The sequence below is a fragment of the Cephus cinctus genome, unplaced genomic scaffold, assembly GCF_000341935.2.
Source record: "Cephus cinctus unplaced genomic scaffold, Ccin1 Ccin1_scaffold1609, whole genome shotgun sequence".
Taxonomy (NCBI): Eukaryota; Metazoa; Arthropoda; class Insecta; order Hymenoptera; family Cephidae; genus Cephus; species Cephus cinctus.
The window spans coordinates 44,406-61,287 of record NW_014333901.1 but is presented as its reverse complement, the minus strand read 5'-3'; the positions used below and the strand labels follow the sequence as shown (position 1 = coordinate 61,287).

At 45.0% G+C, this 16,882-nt stretch overlaps 1 protein-coding gene and 1 long non-coding RNA gene across 13 annotated transcripts in view; one reads left to right on the top strand and one right to left on the bottom strand.

Annotated features, from left to right (window-relative positions):
• The window catches only part of LOC107273480 (histone acetyltransferase KAT7), a 20,851-nt gene extending 4,092 nt beyond the window's left edge, over nucleotides 1–16,759 (bottom strand). Inside the window, exons 1-13 of one of the 11 annotated variants that reach the window (XM_025090803.1) lie at nucleotides 16,416–16,759; nucleotides 15,637–16,102; nucleotides 15,280–15,528; nucleotides 14,924–15,196; nucleotides 14,660–14,839; nucleotides 13,875–14,244; nucleotides 13,505–13,799; nucleotides 13,185–13,429; nucleotides 12,888–13,074; nucleotides 11,001–11,114; nucleotides 10,768–10,881; nucleotides 10,617–10,698; nucleotides 10,333–10,465 (exon numbers count right to left, since the gene is read on the bottom strand). In XM_025090803.1, coding sequence (XP_024946571.1) covers nucleotides 10,362–10,465; nucleotides 10,617–10,698; nucleotides 10,768–10,881; nucleotides 11,001–11,114; nucleotides 12,888–13,074; nucleotides 13,185–13,429; nucleotides 13,505–13,799; nucleotides 13,875–14,244; nucleotides 14,660–14,839; nucleotides 14,924–15,196; nucleotides 15,280–15,528; nucleotides 15,637–16,102; nucleotides 16,416–16,433 — 2,697 coding nt within the window. In that variant the 5' untranslated portion in view covers nucleotides 16,434–16,759 and the 3' untranslated portion in view covers nucleotides 10,333–10,361. Of the gene's footprint in view, nucleotides 1–1,916; nucleotides 2,011–10,324; nucleotides 10,466–10,616; nucleotides 10,882–11,000; nucleotides 11,115–12,887; nucleotides 13,075–13,184; nucleotides 13,430–13,504; nucleotides 13,800–13,874; nucleotides 14,245–14,659; nucleotides 14,840–14,923; nucleotides 15,197–15,279; nucleotides 15,529–15,636; nucleotides 16,103–16,415 lie in introns of those variants that run through there. The other 10 variants (XM_025090804.1, XM_025090806.1, XM_025090808.1 and 7 more) reach the window with 10 other exon arrangements.
• LOC112495199 lies at nucleotides 3,204–8,803 on the top strand. Of its 2 annotated transcripts, none has more exons than XR_003061545.1 (4): nucleotides 3,204–3,721; nucleotides 3,788–6,210; nucleotides 6,491–8,193; nucleotides 8,729–8,803. It is a non-coding gene; the product is annotated as an uncharacterized LOC112495199 (long non-coding RNA). The 2 variants fall into 2 exon arrangements; XR_003061544.1 differs by lacking the exon at nucleotides 8,729–8,803 and having other exon boundaries at nucleotides 6,491–7,359; nucleotides 7,436–7,574.
• Nucleotides 16,760–16,882: the final 123 nt, after the last annotated feature.

Here is a 16,882-nt window from a genome sequence, read left to right as displayed (position 1 = left end):
AAAGGGGGGGGGGGGGTTAGATACGAGGTAGGCATGACCGTGCAACGTAGTGGTTATGGGACTTGGCGAGAGGGGTCCCTCTCCACCCGTTCACCCTTTGGCGTCCCTTCCAACTGGAGCCGGGGCGAGCCCTCCCGCGTCGGCCTCCAGCCAAGAGGAGTGGGTGAGGTCACGGGAGGTCATAGTATCGCAACGGTACGCCAGACTCGAACCACAACCCCAAACTGACGTGAGTTGGGGTAGCTGGTAGTAAGAGAGAGACAGGGTCAAAGGGGGGGTCCGTATACCGAATTGGTTGAGGCTCTACGTCTGGACCAGGTATCCTGATGGGCCGGTACTCCAGAATAACATTGAATCTTCTTTTTTCTTCTGGAAGACATTCGAAACTTAAGCAGAGAGCCTAGAGCACCAGATAACCAAACCAGAGCTAGCCCAAGCCAGTCAGCCAGCCAGCCAGGAGCAGCCAGTAGTGGCGGATCCGGCGCCGATCGATGCGGCGAGACGCCGGGCGTCGCACTTTCCACTAACCACTCCACCGTACTCTCCGCACTCCACTATCCGGTATCCACGGGTACCGGGGCGCCTCCAACCTCCAGCTCCGGTCGTAGCCCACAGAGGAGACCCAACCCGGTTCATAGTACGTTCATCCTGGATCTACTCTCTCTCTCTCTCTCTCGTACTCTTTTTCTCCAACCCCCAGACTCTCCGTACGGCTCGACAGCATCATCAACGTCGTCGTCGACGGCATCAATGAAAATGACGTCACGGCAAAAAGTTCACGTTTAATTATCCTCCGCTCGAAGACGCCTTTTTGAACACAGCCTCTACCCCGTTGACGCGGTCTAGCCGTGGTTTCATCCTCGCAGCCACCCCCTTCGCCATCCACCTCCTCCTCTCGACCTCTCCTCCTCGGTCCTACCCTCATCTCGTTCAACCCCCTCTCCAAGACCGACAACCACGGACCTACAGTCCGTTGCAAAAATTATTCACCTCGCCTCTACTACTGCTACTATCGTTACTACTCTACGAGTAATACTACCACTGTCACTACTATCAGATCCGCCATCTCCCCCGTTCAGTGGCTGATGCGGCAAGGGATGCGCTTGAGACTGGATCCTGGATCTGGAATGACTTCGTACCGAGTATGCGGGTATCGATGAGCACTCCCAGTGACGGCACAAGGAAGTCAATGACCCCCTGGGTCTAACGATATGGATCTTCCTTCAAGAAGCCACCTCCTCCATTTCTATTCAATGGTTTACTTCGTTCCTGGACTGAATGCGCATTGGAAATTGGTCAGAGCAATCTTTTCATGGAGATTCGCCATCTCTGTGTACCGGTTAAGGGTGGTTCGGTTTTCCACGGGTTACGTACGACGTCCAACTACAATTGGATTTGCATACCGGGTTCGATAATTCTGCATCCTTAGAATTAGACCTGGACCTGGTATCAATGAGCATGACGTCATGGCCAAAAAGAAATTTCATCGCTCAATTATCTCTGGAGCAACCTTTTTTTTCCAGCGAAACGATCGCAGTGTTGGGGGTCGAAGGTTCACTTAGTACATTGACGTATGATAAATCCATGGGACTTTGCCCAAGTTTCTTCGATGGATTTTTCGTTTCTCTGATATCTTTTAAATTCCAACCAAAATACCCAAGTTATTCCAATTAAATGAAATCCATTCGGCGTTCCTTCGTTTACACGTACTACGGAGTCGTTATCTTCGACCGGTTCGACCTGTCTTCATTTTTCGATCTTGAATCGAACGCAAAAACACATAAAATTCCGATGATCTACCCAAGAGTGATGCCGAGCGACAGGAGGAAACCGCAACCGGAAATCCGGTCGAAAGTTCCTTCGGCCGCGTTCACATGTCGCAGGAATTTCATTACTTGGAATTAGCCGTTACTCACTGAAGTCAATTAGTAGTCGACCGTATCCTTGACGCTGATAGGGCGGCAGGGTCAGGATACAGGAGACGTTGTAGTTGAGAAATGAGTTTTTTTCCTGCAACAAAATTAGTATTAAGGAGAAAACGTCATTTGAGAATAAATATTAAAATTTAAAAAAATTGCCACAATCCATAAATCGGTGATTGTAAAAACAATATATACATGTACGCGCGGACGTACTGTATGCTAAAATACGAAAATTTCCAGCGACCATTAACCAGGCATGAATATTCAACGTATACCGAGTTAACAAGTACGAATGGCGAATATCACCCAGATAAATTATAACTTAATTACCCCAAGATCGTTTATACAGGGCGAAACAAATTAAAAATATATCTTTTTACGTTTATTCCTCAAGTACCCCACAAGGCTCGTACCTACAAGAACTGTAAAAATAATTCATCCCAATATTAAACCCTTTGAGATTTACACGTCAGTCGTCACGGGTTATCAACATACGAATTCTTCTCTTCGGACAGTTAACCCGGCGCCGTCACAGTTGAGTCACACGAGCATTTTCAGACGTGAATATTTTATTCACATCTACCACTCCCAAGATCGTCTTGAAATACGATAATTCTCAGACAAGCCCTTAATATTTTATTAACGTCAAATAAATCCACTGTTCTTCAGTCGGGTCTCACAGACCCAGGTAGACGACGTTGTTTCTTTTAACGACGTTGGACGCCGGGTTAAGGATTTATCATAGTTATCAATATCCAATAAATGGCCGCTATAGATTTTTCCGTCACGCTTACACCCTCAGGAATTACGAGCAAGAACGGTACTGCTGAGCATACACCGAGAGGAAGCCCAGAGGAATTCAGCGTGAAAGAAATGCCTCCGGGAGGGTACAGCAGGGTGTTGGGATAAATATTGAAACTGGAAATAGGAGGAAAAATAAGTAGGCAGGACAAAGAGGCCGAAGAAGAAAAAGGAAAGAAAAAGAGTTTACAGGCGCCATAGACAACAAAAATACAAGAAGGATACTCTCTCCGTGCCGCTGTGTCTATCGATATATGTAGGCGCATGAGAATAGTAAAGTACGAAGAAAAACAGAACGAAACTGTCAATCCTGCGTATTTGTTCCCCAGTCTATCTTATATACCGTAGCGTGATGCGTCCCTGGTAGTTTTACAGGGGATAAACGTAAAGCCACTGTACACAGCAGACAAGACGTTCTCGATGAGAATTGACGAAATTGCCTGACGTTATTTGTACCGTGATTTAGGTGCGTCTGCTAACCTAAAGTACAGGCTGGTCAATGACAATGTAAAAGCGATGAAAGAGACAGGGACCAGAGAGGACAAGCACTTTAACATTAGAAGAGATCTCGCGTAGGCGGTCAAAGAGCGTAAACCGTTTTCAACGAGGCGGCGCCTCGCGTCTCGTTCTAAACTTGGCCACGCGCGTACGTAGATGCAGTATACGCGTATTCTGCTCCCCAGCGCCTCTAGTTGAGCTAACGTCGCACGGAGCGACCGGAACGTGCTCTCCCGGGAATTCGCCGGACTAAGGGATTGACAATCTCGAGCAGTCCCGCGTGCTCAGTACGTGTCCAGTTGAGATTCTATAAACAGCAAGGCAACTGTCTCTAACTGGAACGCTTTACATAATTTTATGGTAGATCTACTACGGCGCTCCTGGCATTCGGTAGGATTTAATAGCGACGTCCCGGACAGTTGGATGTGCAGACATGCATGCGATACTAGAAGACGAGCGGGGTGGGGATGAGGAAACAGCTGACGTCCACAGAGCTCAAGGTACCATACCCTTTGGGAATATAGAATGTAATGTCGAACGACAGGAAGTCATATATACTTTTTCAGATTTACTCTCTTAGTCGAATAGATATGTATCTCAAACTGGGTAATGTCTATCCATGCTGGATGAGTCAATATTGTATTGGACGAAGACCCTGTGTGTCTCCCTTGTGAGGAGGTATAAGCCGATGCCGTGGAGAGAGGCTGATGGACGAACGAGATAGTCTGAAAGAGATAGAGAAGTACATTGCGTTTTGGGACACCCGGTATTTCCGGCGCTAGCAGGCTGTTGCTAACTGGCTGCCGAGTAGGGCATCGGCTGAAGGACAAATCCAGGAGTTTGGCTCGGGCAGCACCGGCAGACAGACAGACACTCAGACAGGGGCCTGGCTACCCGACCGACAGAGACCGGCCGTTCGGTTAGGTTGCTGATCGCTGTTAAAAGCTAAAGGCTAAATAAGGGGGGCAGTCACGAGGTGGAAGGGGGGTGAAGCAATGCCGAAGCTATAGGAGAAGGTGCTGTGTAGAAGGAGGTGGTACGAACGAGAATGACGGCGATAGCTATGGCGATGGTGGTGGCGCTGTAGGAGGAGCTGCAGAAGAAGTCCCAAGAGGTGGGACAGGAACGAGGCCGAAGACTGAACGAACGGGCGAGCAGCCAAGAATCTGGGCCCCGCGACGTCCTTGGGCCAGTAGTCTGTGTGGCTCAGGGCCGTCGCGGCTTGCCTGTTTTCCTCTCTGCTCCTCCACGGGTCCCTCTTTGTCCTGGGACCCTCGGGCCACGTAGAACCAGGCTCTGCTCCGGGCTCCTTGGGGGCCCCCGTGAAACCTCCTTCTACTCCCACCAATCGCGTGGTCACTGGTGAAACCTTCTGCATTGTACCGTCCCAATATTCGCCAACGTATATAACCAGACAGAGAAGTTTTCCTATATATTATCGACCTAACCACGATGCCTCTATTATGTTCCCCTTCCTTTTTCTTTTTCGTTTTCTCCTAGACAATTTGTTGCCTAAGGCGCTGCTCTGCTATGATGGATAAATGTTATGCTTACTTATAATAAGCTAACGATGTACTTAGGCATCTAGTTTGCACCTTAGCCTCTAGTGAACTTTACTGTTGGAACTTCGTAAGAGAATCCATAACTTTGTATGCTCTTGTCTGACTCACTACGGTTGGCTTGGTATTCTAGGTTTTCATGACCCACGGAAAATGCTATTTGATACGTTAGAAAAGTTTGCTATTGCAATATTTATTTTTTCAACAGCCTGCTCTGTTCTTAACCTCGAAATCTATCTGTACGCCGGTGTATTATCGATCGGAATGTGTTTTGTACGACAGGGTGATTAAGTGGTATCGCCAGTCGGATTTTGTGACGGGAGTTTTGTACGTTCGCCAAAAAATGTTTTGACGAAAAAAGAGAAAATTAGTAATAAAAACAAAGACCGATGTAGATTTTCAATATTATTTTTCCATAGACACCTGAAAATGCTGTATAGAAAAGTTTAGTCTGCCGTACCCTATTCAACCTAAACATATTATATTCCAGTACACAACCAGTCTGCGTTCTGAACTTTGATGAAACTTGAACAAGAAATTCTTTTACGTAAAATTCGAGAAATATAAAAATAAATAAAAGACTTTTTAACACTTTCAATCCTCAGATAGAGAGACACTCTAACTTATCACTTCCTGCTGGATTTATAGTCGTAAATAGTTTCAATGGTATATATCGAGAACATTCTCTAAAACCAGAAAGCGTTACCGTAATCGCACAGCTGAAATATACTGTTAAAGGATATTTCTCTGAAGCGGCTACTAACTCGTGCAGGAATTGCCTCAAACCCGAAAACGTCTTGCCTACTTCGCAGCACTTGGAATAACATCAGAGAACTCAAAGGATTCCACAATATTACTCAGCATTAGCAAACGGCAGTCCTGTCGCTCGTGAAGTCTTCCGCAATCCATCTGGAATTCCGATTAATATTAATCCATCGCACTCTACCGAGAAACGTGTCAGCCGGCTACGAATATCCAAGTTAAAAAAATGTGCTACGTGAGGTTAGAATACATATCCACCGCCTGGATTTCTTCCTCGAGCACAACAGCCAGGTATGTCTTCTTCGTTCGTCACACCCACGCGAAGTAGCTGCGATTTCCCAGACTGCATTGGGATCCGCGTATTCGTACGTAAAGAGGTTACAGGTTAGGACATACAACGCCAGAGAGATGAAATCACCGTGAAAATGAGGTCTTGCTGGATTATATCGTAGAATTAACTGACCGTGCGTTCATCCATTTCATTTATCTTTATAAAAATCCTCAACAATCGATCCCAGTCTAAAGATTCGTCATGCATTCGCGAGCGACTATCAGCAGATGACGCTGCAAGCACAACTTTCAAATTCTAACGGTTTTCAACGTAGTCTCTAACCTAACCTTTTCCCGGAATCGTAAAGCGAACGTTGGCAAATCGTCGAACGGAACCCGTAAGTATCTTGCATTAATATCTAAGAAATTATCTGTATTCTGATGCAATTACTATACACGGCGCATTTGTAACGGACGGGCATTTGGATTCAGCGGTACTTACAATGCGATCAGGTAATAAGATATGGAGTAAGGTTGCACTTGGAAATAATCTCTAATGAAAATCTCTAGAGAATTCTAACCTGCAAAGAATCTATTATGATCGTACTTATATATATATATATATATATATATGTATATATATTTTTGAAAAAGTCATATTTTATTAATTGACTACAGCAGTGGGTAGGAGATCGTCAAGATTCGTGATTTCAATATGGCGGCGTACTGGGTATTCGTGAAAGGTCTTGAAATGGTCAGTATCCTCCCTACGTCATCCCGTGTTCACATACGTGTATTATAATCTTCATCTACACATGTTACATAGGTGGTTAATACATGTAGCCGTAGATATTGGCACGCAGAGGTGCATCACACGGAGTTTTCAATACGCGTAAGGAAACCTTCGCGTTTACAAACACTTGACAACATGCAGAGTTTCTGTTGCAAGTGCAGCTTCGTACATGAATGCATATGTTCATTAGTATAGACGGGTGCATCTGCATTCTGCACCTTTGTCACGTGCGTGTGCCACACATGGCTTATGCATAGGTGAAAGAACTTATCCGTCGCACCTAACTGGAAGACGAGGATTGATTTCACACGTTTAAAACTCCGAAAACGAAACGAAGAAAGTCACGAAAGAGAAGGTAAATTTCAAAAATAGTTACACTGTTTTCTTTGGGATGTTTGTGTAAAAATCCTTGAGGAACGTATAACAGATTATATGAGCTACAAGACAGCGTGAAGAATTACAAAAATGTCATTGATTATTTTTCAATTAAAAGTTCTCACTGTAAAATACGGTAGTTGTATCATTATCAGGATCTCAGTGTGAACGATGCTTAAAGGTAGTGCAGTTCCTCCGCGACGGTCACTTCTATATTTAGATGCGCTGAGTTTCCTCCTCCACTTTCTTTATGCCGAACAAAGCGTTCCTTGTAGCATACAGGGTGTCCGAGGAGTCGGATTAAACCACGCAAACGTCCCTCGGAATACGGAGTCTCGAATTTTCGAAAGATGCATAGAAAGCGAATGAGGATATGCAGGTAAGTCTTGGTTCCTGTTCGTAGAGAAAATATTTTCACGAAAATTTCCAACCATTGAATATCCTTCCTTTTGCAGTATCTCAACTAAGGATTTCCCCCAGGTCCCTACACGAACCACAAGGTGGAACCCACTTTCATCCAGCCGTTCTGCTACCTGGACGTCCTTTGTTCCCGTGACAGGGTAGGGTCCTCGGCCAAAATCCGACCTCTTGTACCACCCATTAATTATTACAGCTCGTTGGTACCTGCTTGGAAAAGTACGGGCTCTCCCGTATGAACGTTCGATCTGTCGCTGATAGGGACAATGGACACCATCTTATCCAAACGCCAAGTTCGGTACCCAGGGACCATCCTGACAAAGACGGTCTCAATCAATCACTAGTTTCCCAATGTATTTCTGATCGAACGAGACGTGGCCAACAAACCAGTAATTTTCAAGAGATTACCACGTCCCGAGAAAGTCTGCCGAAGGGAGCTGGATCGTTTTGTCAGTCAGGATTCCTCGAGCTAACCAATGGATGAGGTCAGAGAAGTTACGCCAGGGTGGCTGTCATGGGGGTCGGCGTAGAGGACGCGGTGGCTGAGAAGTATCAGAGGGTATGGAGAAGGTTTAGGTGCAGAGAACGAAGAAGAGGGACCCCCGTGTATTCGGCGGGATTTGGTGGTGTGAACAGGACTGTCTGGCATCGATCGAAACCCACTCCCCCCCCCCCCAAGGGTTTGGGGTTTTGGGGGGAGTGAGGGTCGGCGAGCCTACCCCAACCTCTCGACGAGCGTATCGTATCGACGACCTCTACTTGAACGGCGCACTCTGCTCTACATCATCTTCCCCTGGTGCGTCCCTTTTTCTACCCTCTGATCCTCCTCCTCGTCACTCCTATCCTTGGCTGTACCCGCTGCTCGTGCATGGCGCGTCTGCGGGTATTTTTAAGGAAAATTGCCCCCGACCCTTCAGACTCCTTCTTCTTCAGCAACCCCTCTCTCCTCGACCTCGTCGTCGCCGACCCAGCCTCCCTCTCACACCGTCTACAACCTCCTTCCAACCTATTCGTCCTCAGACCTCGTCTACCCTTGATCCTATCCTTCCCACGTTACTCCTTGAGGGGTAACGTAATCCTGTCTACCTATTTATTATATTACCAGACTGTGACTTCGTCTCTCTTCGCCACCAAAACTCATCCCGCCCTTCGATGGCAGCTTCTTTATGTATTATTTAACCTTCGACTTTTGGATCCGGACGAGTGACCGTTGCTCCCTTGCCCTAGGACACCCAGTCCATCTCCGTGCAACGTCCTCCTGCTCGTACAATAATTAAAACCGTTTATAGAGCTCAACGTCGAAATCAATACAAGTTATTAATACTTTCCAGGTGAAATTTCTTTGCTCAAAATTCATCAACACCCGAGGTGTGTCTTGAGGAAGAAGCTCGATATTCCTATGGTGTCCTCTGAGCCTGGGTAACACGCGGGGATCTGGATGCGAATGCCTATGTAAGCGGAGACCCAGCCGGTCTCATTTACGTCGAGACGCACCGCACATTCGGCTCGTGTGTCCTTCCTGCAAGGGAACCGGTATGAATGTCTAGAATGTCCCCGGCACGAGACTGTGCGTAGCCTGCGAGTCGAGGTGGTGCCCGTGTAAAAGAAAAATTGAACGAAGACCTTTTGCCGCCACGTTGCCACCCTGGTACAGGTCTTTACGGTACGTCAGCGGTCTGTGTATAGGAGAACCCAGACGTTCCGGTGAACTCGTAGCGGGAACTTGTACAGCTGAATTCTGGGAGAAGAAATTGGTGCATACCACGCCCTAATTGGGAGGCAGATCGACTCAAGGACAAATTCATTGAAATACCGTAAAACTGTCTTTCACGCTCCTAGACCAGTGATCGTCAGAGATTCAGGAACCTGTGAGAATTTCTGTGCTGATCTTGAGACAGCTCGCGCGTAACACGAGGTAAGAAGCTGGGGAAGAATGAGAGACGGGACGAATAAGAAGATGCGTACAGACTCTGTGGTAAAGAGAGATCAGCGTGGTAGCCCCCAGGACTCATTCTTTTTCATTGAAAAGATCCAATGCGGTTCAGCCAGTGCGAGAGCAAGTCGTTTGGGATTTCAGGGCCGTAGGTGGAGGTTCTCGTCTAGGTAGTACCTATAGATGAGCTCAGGTTGCGACATACAGGGTGCAGGACCAGGGTGTACGCCTATGTACAAGAGTGTTCTCTATGAGGGTAGGACTCGGATTGGAGTACGAGAGAGAAAGAGAGAGAGAGTAGTCAGGAGAAGCATAGGTGTAGAATAACCTATGGAGAGTATGTGAGAGAGGGAGAGAGACCAAGCAGAAAAGAGGTGGAAGACGACGGACGGCACACGGCGCCGACGCCGCGATTTAAGCCGCCGCGGCGCAGGGGGGAAATTATAACGACCCCGACGTCGCAGTGCTGCAGAAAGGTTGACGACCCGACACGAGGCGACGCCCTCCCTCGCTCCTGGACTGAGACCCCACCATGATCACCAGCCCTCCCTTCTGTCCCTCGCAACTTCCCCACGAGCACACTAGTGCACACGCCGTGGCATCCCCTCGCACCCTACCGACTCGTGCACGGCGTATCCTGCGCCCAGCCACCCCCGACGAGCCGACCGTCTAGCCAGGGTCGGGGTCGTTGAACGTCGATAAAGATTTTGACTCGACAATGCTGCGGGAAGCAGCAGAGCTGCACCCTGGCCCGTCTCTCGCTCTCTGGCTCTACGTGCGTCCTGCGCTAACGTTTGTTGTCTTGTCTCCAGGAGACTATCCTGACACCCGGAACCTCCTGGGCTATGGAGTTAATCGCATCTACGTCGTCTAGACTCTCCTTGTTTCCACCAAGACCCTCCAAGAGCGGCTTGTAATTTTGGGGAATTGGTATAGGACACCCCTCAGACAGGGGTTAGACTCCAAGGACGATGGGGTGAATGCGGCCTGGCTTTAACTTCGGTACTGGTCTGGTAGGTTCTTAAGGATCTTCACCTTCTTTCCGTTTCTAGTCTAATTCTTCCTTCTCTGCGAGACGGTACGTTGAGAACACATGTCCTGTGACCTCTGACACGTACCGATAGACTCGAAGCGGCTGGAATGACAAAATTGCAGCTTACTGATCGATAGGACGAAAACGAGACGACGAGGGGCTCCGAGAGCTGCTGAGATTTTTCTTTAATGTTTAAAGGTCCTTCGGGACTATGATTTATGATACGCGACAATGATTTATGACTCGAACATACCGGGTCGGGGTCCTTGCTTGGGTAGGCCGCATGGTGCGGGTATGAAATGTAAGCAGGGTCGAAAGGAGGTTAGAAGAAGTTCCTGCCGGATAATTTGAGGATCTTTTTTAACGTCGATCACCCTCGATGGAAGTTAGGCAAATTTTCTCACCCTTGTATCCTGCCTGGTTAAGATTAATCCTCGCAAGAAGTACGTGGCCGGACCTTGAACAACAAGGGGCCACCACCCTTCATTATTTTCACAGCCAATTTCCAAAAACAAAGCCTGAGGAAAGAAAGCCATCAGTATCATATCTTAAATCTATCACGTGACATCCGCTAGGATAAGGTTCACTTTTAAACAGAGAAAATAACCTGGTCCGACCTGGACAAGCGAATAATTACCAGGAAAAGCGATATCAGCCTGAATCGTGGTGCCCTAACCGACAGTCCTTTCGTCGCGGAAGGAAGGGAAGAGCTTGAAAATCCGTGAAAGCCTGACAATTTAATATTCCTAACCTAGAACAGAAGGTAAGGATGTCTATGAGGAAGGTGCAGTAAGTAAAAGAGAAATACCTAGAGACAGAGGAGAGACAAAAACGAGGGTTGACGTTAGTCTGGAAAAAACATTTTAGTCTCGCTCGAGAGGGTCGACGTAGCGTCTTGGCACGGGGTCGGAGGTCGTTGAACGTCGGGGGGAAGATTTCGCCTCGACGATGCTGCAGTAAATAGTCGTGCGAAGTACATGAGGCTGGGTAGGCGAGAGAGGGATCAAAGGACAAGGAGACACCCTTCCTCCAGGATCTCACACCCTTAAACTAGCCGCACACATAGCTCTCAAAGGACCTGGAGCTGGTATTATTGTCAGACCAACGATAATTTAATCCCAGTATTACGGTAATACTCTGTTCCTCATGATATTCGTTACCTGAAATATACATACGTACACACAGACTTATTTGTATATCAAGCAGAAAATGTCCTGCATTAAAAATTGAAGTGGATTTTTCCTGGAGGTGCCTGCAGATATCGACCAGGTAGATAAAAAATACTCAACACCCATGTGATATCCCTTCCCCATCGGAACACGCAACGTTATCTCGCTTCTAATTCAATTAAATTGGCGCGTGAAGGGAGAAAAATTGAAAGCATAAAAATTCTTCATACAATCTCAAGCTTAATCGGTTAAACTGTATTAATATCGTTCGCAGGGTCGTACCGGATCTATGCGACGTCGGTACAGCCGTACGTTTAAGTATGTACCAGGAATAATACGTAGTACATAGCCCGCAGGAGTATTTTGCATGTACGATTATCATGCCACGAGTTTCTATGGCAGAGTGTACTATGTATATACTGCGCGTACGTTTTTGTGTGATTGTACGCAGACGCAGTTGCAGGGGAGGCGGCTGCCACTCCCTTGCACTCTTTTACTCCTGTGCACGCTCCCTCACCCTCTGCTCACCTTCTCTTTGGTGACTTTTTTTTTTTGTATTTTTCTCTTTGTCTCTCTCTCTCTCTCTCTTTCTGTCTGTCCAATGCCGCCCTGTAGCCTCTGTTATTTCTATCCCACTCGGCAACTCCCTCGGCGCTCTACCATTTCACTGACGAACCCGCGATACACTGGGGATTCCAGGACTCACGCAAACCCCAGGAACCATGAATGAAATGGCTTATCGCATGCAGAATGTACATACGTGTAGCTAGTGACGGTGTCTAATTCGATATACAACGTTTCGCCTGATACTCGCAACCTCCTATTCCTTTCAACGATTGCGCAGGATCGACGTGCGTGTTCTATGGGATATAAGAAAGAGAGTGTCAGTCTCAATGGGCATTTTGTTACTCTGTAAATCACAGAGTGGATAACGGGTAAGAATGTAAAAAGTATGAAGAATGAGAGAAAGAAGTTTGAAGTAGTTACTCGTTATTGGATTGTGGTTGTACCAGTACACATATTCCATGTTTTTCTCTCTTCATTCTTCGTGCATGGTGACACGTATGTTGTACTGTTGTATTCTTGATATTATATACATATATATAAGACAGTTGACCCGGGAATCAAGACCGTTAGGGCTATAGTCCATTCCTGCTATCGAAGTTAAACCTGTTTTCCTCACGTTAACGTGAATTCAATGCGACTTATCTTCGGGTTAGAGTCTATATGGTATCTCGCTGCCTGTTACACTATACATATAGTAGTTGTCGCAAGACTCTACCGAGTCTCTTGATAAAAGGGATATACAGGACATTTAGATAAGAGAGGAAGTTATTGAAGCTCTGGGTACTTACCTTGCTGAAGTAGCCGACGGTGTGACAGCCTTCCGCGTCGCCGATGGTCATCACGTAGAAAAGGAAGGGCTCGACGTCGTAGTAAAGAGTCTTGTGGTCCAGAAAGAATTTCGCCAGGAGACATAGATTCTGGCAGTATTGCTTGTAACGCTTTCCGTCCACTTCCCATACGCCTATCTTGTCTTTCCTGTGCATGAGAAATGATTTTAAAAACATTCCTTTCACTGGAGGCTGCACGAAAGTAATCCAAGATAAATAAAATTTGTCTTTATATAGTTTAACGACTCTTTTTATTACCTATAAACTTCGTGCCCTGGTGGATGGCGCCATAAGCACTTGTCCCTGTGTCTTCGTAATACTTGACGACTCTTGGCGTATCTTAAGCAGTATTCACAAAGGTATAACTTCGGAGCTCTACTAAACTCTTCTGGATAGGGACTCTGGTACCAAACTTCCATCTCCCATTTACCCATCTCTACGCAGCGAGTACCTCCACCATTTCTACCCTCGCCATCGTAGTCTAATTCTTTTAATTCTTTTTCCTATATTACGTACATGAGTTAGCTGGTTCTTGTAAAAGAATTAAATATTCTACTAACAAATTATGTGGTACTTACTATTTTCTCACTAGCTATTGCCTGCGCTTCCATAAATAACTTCAGGTCATAGTCCGGTGTAAGATTTTTAAGTCTGGGTTGTCGATTCTTTTCTATTCCATGGGGCTCACCACCACTGTCACTTTCGTTACCATCGCCATCAGGTCCTTTCCACTTATTTCTCAGATCCTTCACTTTAAGTTGATAGTTTCTTTGTTCATTTGTCTGATGCATACGCTTCGGAGATTTTTTACCCAAATTAGACATGGACTTTCTGCGCTCGTCCTCACGTTTCTTTCTCTCCTTGTAAAATTCCCTGTACGCAAGACATATAGATTGTTATCAAAGTACAATGGGTCCTCGGTGTTCACGAAGGTTCAGGAATACTTACACACACGCCTGTGGTGTTGTATTATGATACAATGGGCAAGCCTCCAACGTGAAATGAGTGTCGAACCTCCCAGACAGGTGCCCACGCGAATCACATGATGCAGCTAAAGGACACTCGCGTTCCTTGACTGCACGAGTTCGTGTATATGATCCCTGTCCTGATCTAGGAATCGTCGTGGTACCGCTTCCACTAGCAGTCCCAGTTCTAGGTGTACTCGATGAGTGTCTAGCCCCAGTGCTGAGGCCTGCCCTTTTCACTGGAGACTTGCTGGTGCTTCGTTTGCTCTCAGCTACTCCCGACAAATCACACCGTATCAGTGGAATTTGCAGGATTCGATTACACGCTACCATTTCCGTACCTGAGAACCATACTGCCGCCATAAATGAAAAGACTGTATCTGTACTTCAGGATACCTGGGATATGCTTTCCTTTGATTTTTCTTCTATTAGAACACTTCTTTTTTTTTTAATACAATAATCATTGAAGGTTTTACTAATTACTACGCATTTTAGCCAACCCATCCATTAGAACTGCAGATACTGCCTTTTTTGTTTTAGGGTGGCAATACAGAGTCTTGATTTCACTTCCTGCGCGACACTTTACCATTTTTCTTTAATTTTTCATATTATTCTTTTTGCCGATTAATCATTCTACGGAAACTGTACGTGCGTTCAATTTTGATACGTACAAGATGTTAGATGAGGAATGGGTTACGTAGGAAACGAAATCTATCAGAATACTACAAGAAGGATTTGAGTGAATTATTATATAACTCTTATTGTCACCTGTGTCTGATTCAGAGTCGCTCATCGTTTTCGTCTGCAGTTGCAATAATTTGCTACCTTTGCGAGTCTGTAGTTTCCGTTTGCCCTTTGCAGTCGTTTTTGTTGTGTTTCCCTCAGTCTGTTCATCCATTTCCTTGTCACTGTCCGAGGCGTCGCCGTCATCGTCACTTTTTACGGCACCTGGGATCATAAAGTAAATTACGTACATTTGTACCGGAGTTTGTAATCATTTTTGGACAGATTTAGGTTTTTCTTTTAACGAACCGTGTCGTTTGGACGTTTTTTGTTGTTTGCTGGCAATAATTGAAACTGTGGGCCTTTTAGGGGGTGCACTGGTAGTGACTGTATTAATATTTGTGCTTGAATGTATTTCTTTTTTCTTCGGTTGAGGCTGAGGACTTGTTACACTTTCCGAAGATTCTGAATCCGAACTACTGTCACTAGAACCAGATGATCCTGAACCACCGGATCCTCCAGAGCAACTTTTTGAACTTGCTGAGCTATCAGATTTTTGTGGTTGTGTCTTCGTTACTAAACCTGGTTATATTTTGAAAAAGATTAATATGATACGAGATACATGGAATAGGTTTGATACTGACTGAATAGTTAATTTTACTTACTGGGTCTATTTGCTATAGGTGGACGAGGTTTTGGCTCAACAGGTTTTGGCTTTATTTGTTGTTGAGGTTTTGGACATTTGACAGGATTGCTTGTAGTTTTAAGTCCTATTGGCTTCGATGGTGGTGCTCCATCACTCTCGCTACTATTTTCAGGACTAAATATGCTTTTCTTTTTGAGCTTTTTTTGCACTGGTTCTAAAATCGTTTTTGTTGGTTTTTCTATATTCTTCACACTGCTGGTAACGCTTCCTATTTATTAGAAATTCCTTATTAGAAATAATTTATTTTGCAACCTTTGCTATCGATTGACAAAAAATTTAATAGTATTGTTGAAACCAATAAAAACCTTATACTTACCAATAATTTTGCTGGGCTTATTGGCAATTGGTTTCGTACTTCCTACATTTTTATGAGATGAAGGAGTAGAAACTGGTTTACTGATTGGTCGCTGTGGTTTAACAACAGGCGCAACAGTGGCAGTGGCTTTTGGCTTTGCCGGTGGCTTTCTCTTAGCCGGTTTAAGTTTACTAGGTGATTCTTCAGATTCTGAAGAGTAGACAACAGGCCTACTTTTTGGCGTTGGCCTTTCCTTATTTTTATTATCCAAGGGCAATGCGGCACTTGCTTCATTCTTCCCTTTAACATGGCGTGTTGGTGGAAATGGGAGCTTCTTCTTATTCCTATCTGAATCAGAGACTTTCTGGCTGTTTGCTGAGCTACTAGAATTCTCTGAATCGGATGAGCTTGATTCACTACCAGAGCTTGAGGAGCTACTGGATGATGATCCAGATGAACTTGACGAAGTAGATTCGGAGCTTGTGGTCTAAATAATGAATTAAAAAGTCGTATTTACAATGACAAATTTATCGATACTTTGATGAAGCAACATCAGAATATAATAAGCAGTGCACATGCAACAGATTTAAGTAATTTATTACAAGCCAAAAATGACTGTTGACAATTTTTATATATGTCCAAAAAGGAACAAAAACCATAAATGACAATATTTGAATAAATTTATTTGCAGCAAGTAATGCAAAGTTTCTAAAAATCCAACATTTAAAACAATATAAAACATTTATAAAAATATAAAAGTTTACCCTACAGATAACCTGGACACTACAGTGCACCCTTACCTTTCGTTTCGGACTCATTTTTTGGAATGCTATTTTTGAGTCATGTCACAGATTTCACTAACCGTCATCTCTGCTCCATAATCTGTATTCCTCAGCACCACATATTGCTTCAAACACGGAATCCTGGTAATGTAACCTCAAATTAAAGTAAACTCTGACAACTGCTTCTTCCCACGAAATCCGCAACACGCATCAAGCATGGCTTTACATGCGCTTGTAGGTAAATAGGAATTGCAAGATGCCATTCAATATATAATATCGTTATTTTTCAATTGAATATTCCTTATCAAACACATAAATTTAATAGAGGTTAAATATAAATTTTCTAGAGTTCTTTTAGAGTTTTACAAAATTACTAATTTTATTAGATTATAAACTGCTCGGGTCGGCAATATAAATAGCATGGTTAATTATTAAAAAAAAAAGGACTTAATATGTTTAACAGAACATTGTTTTATCCCATTTAT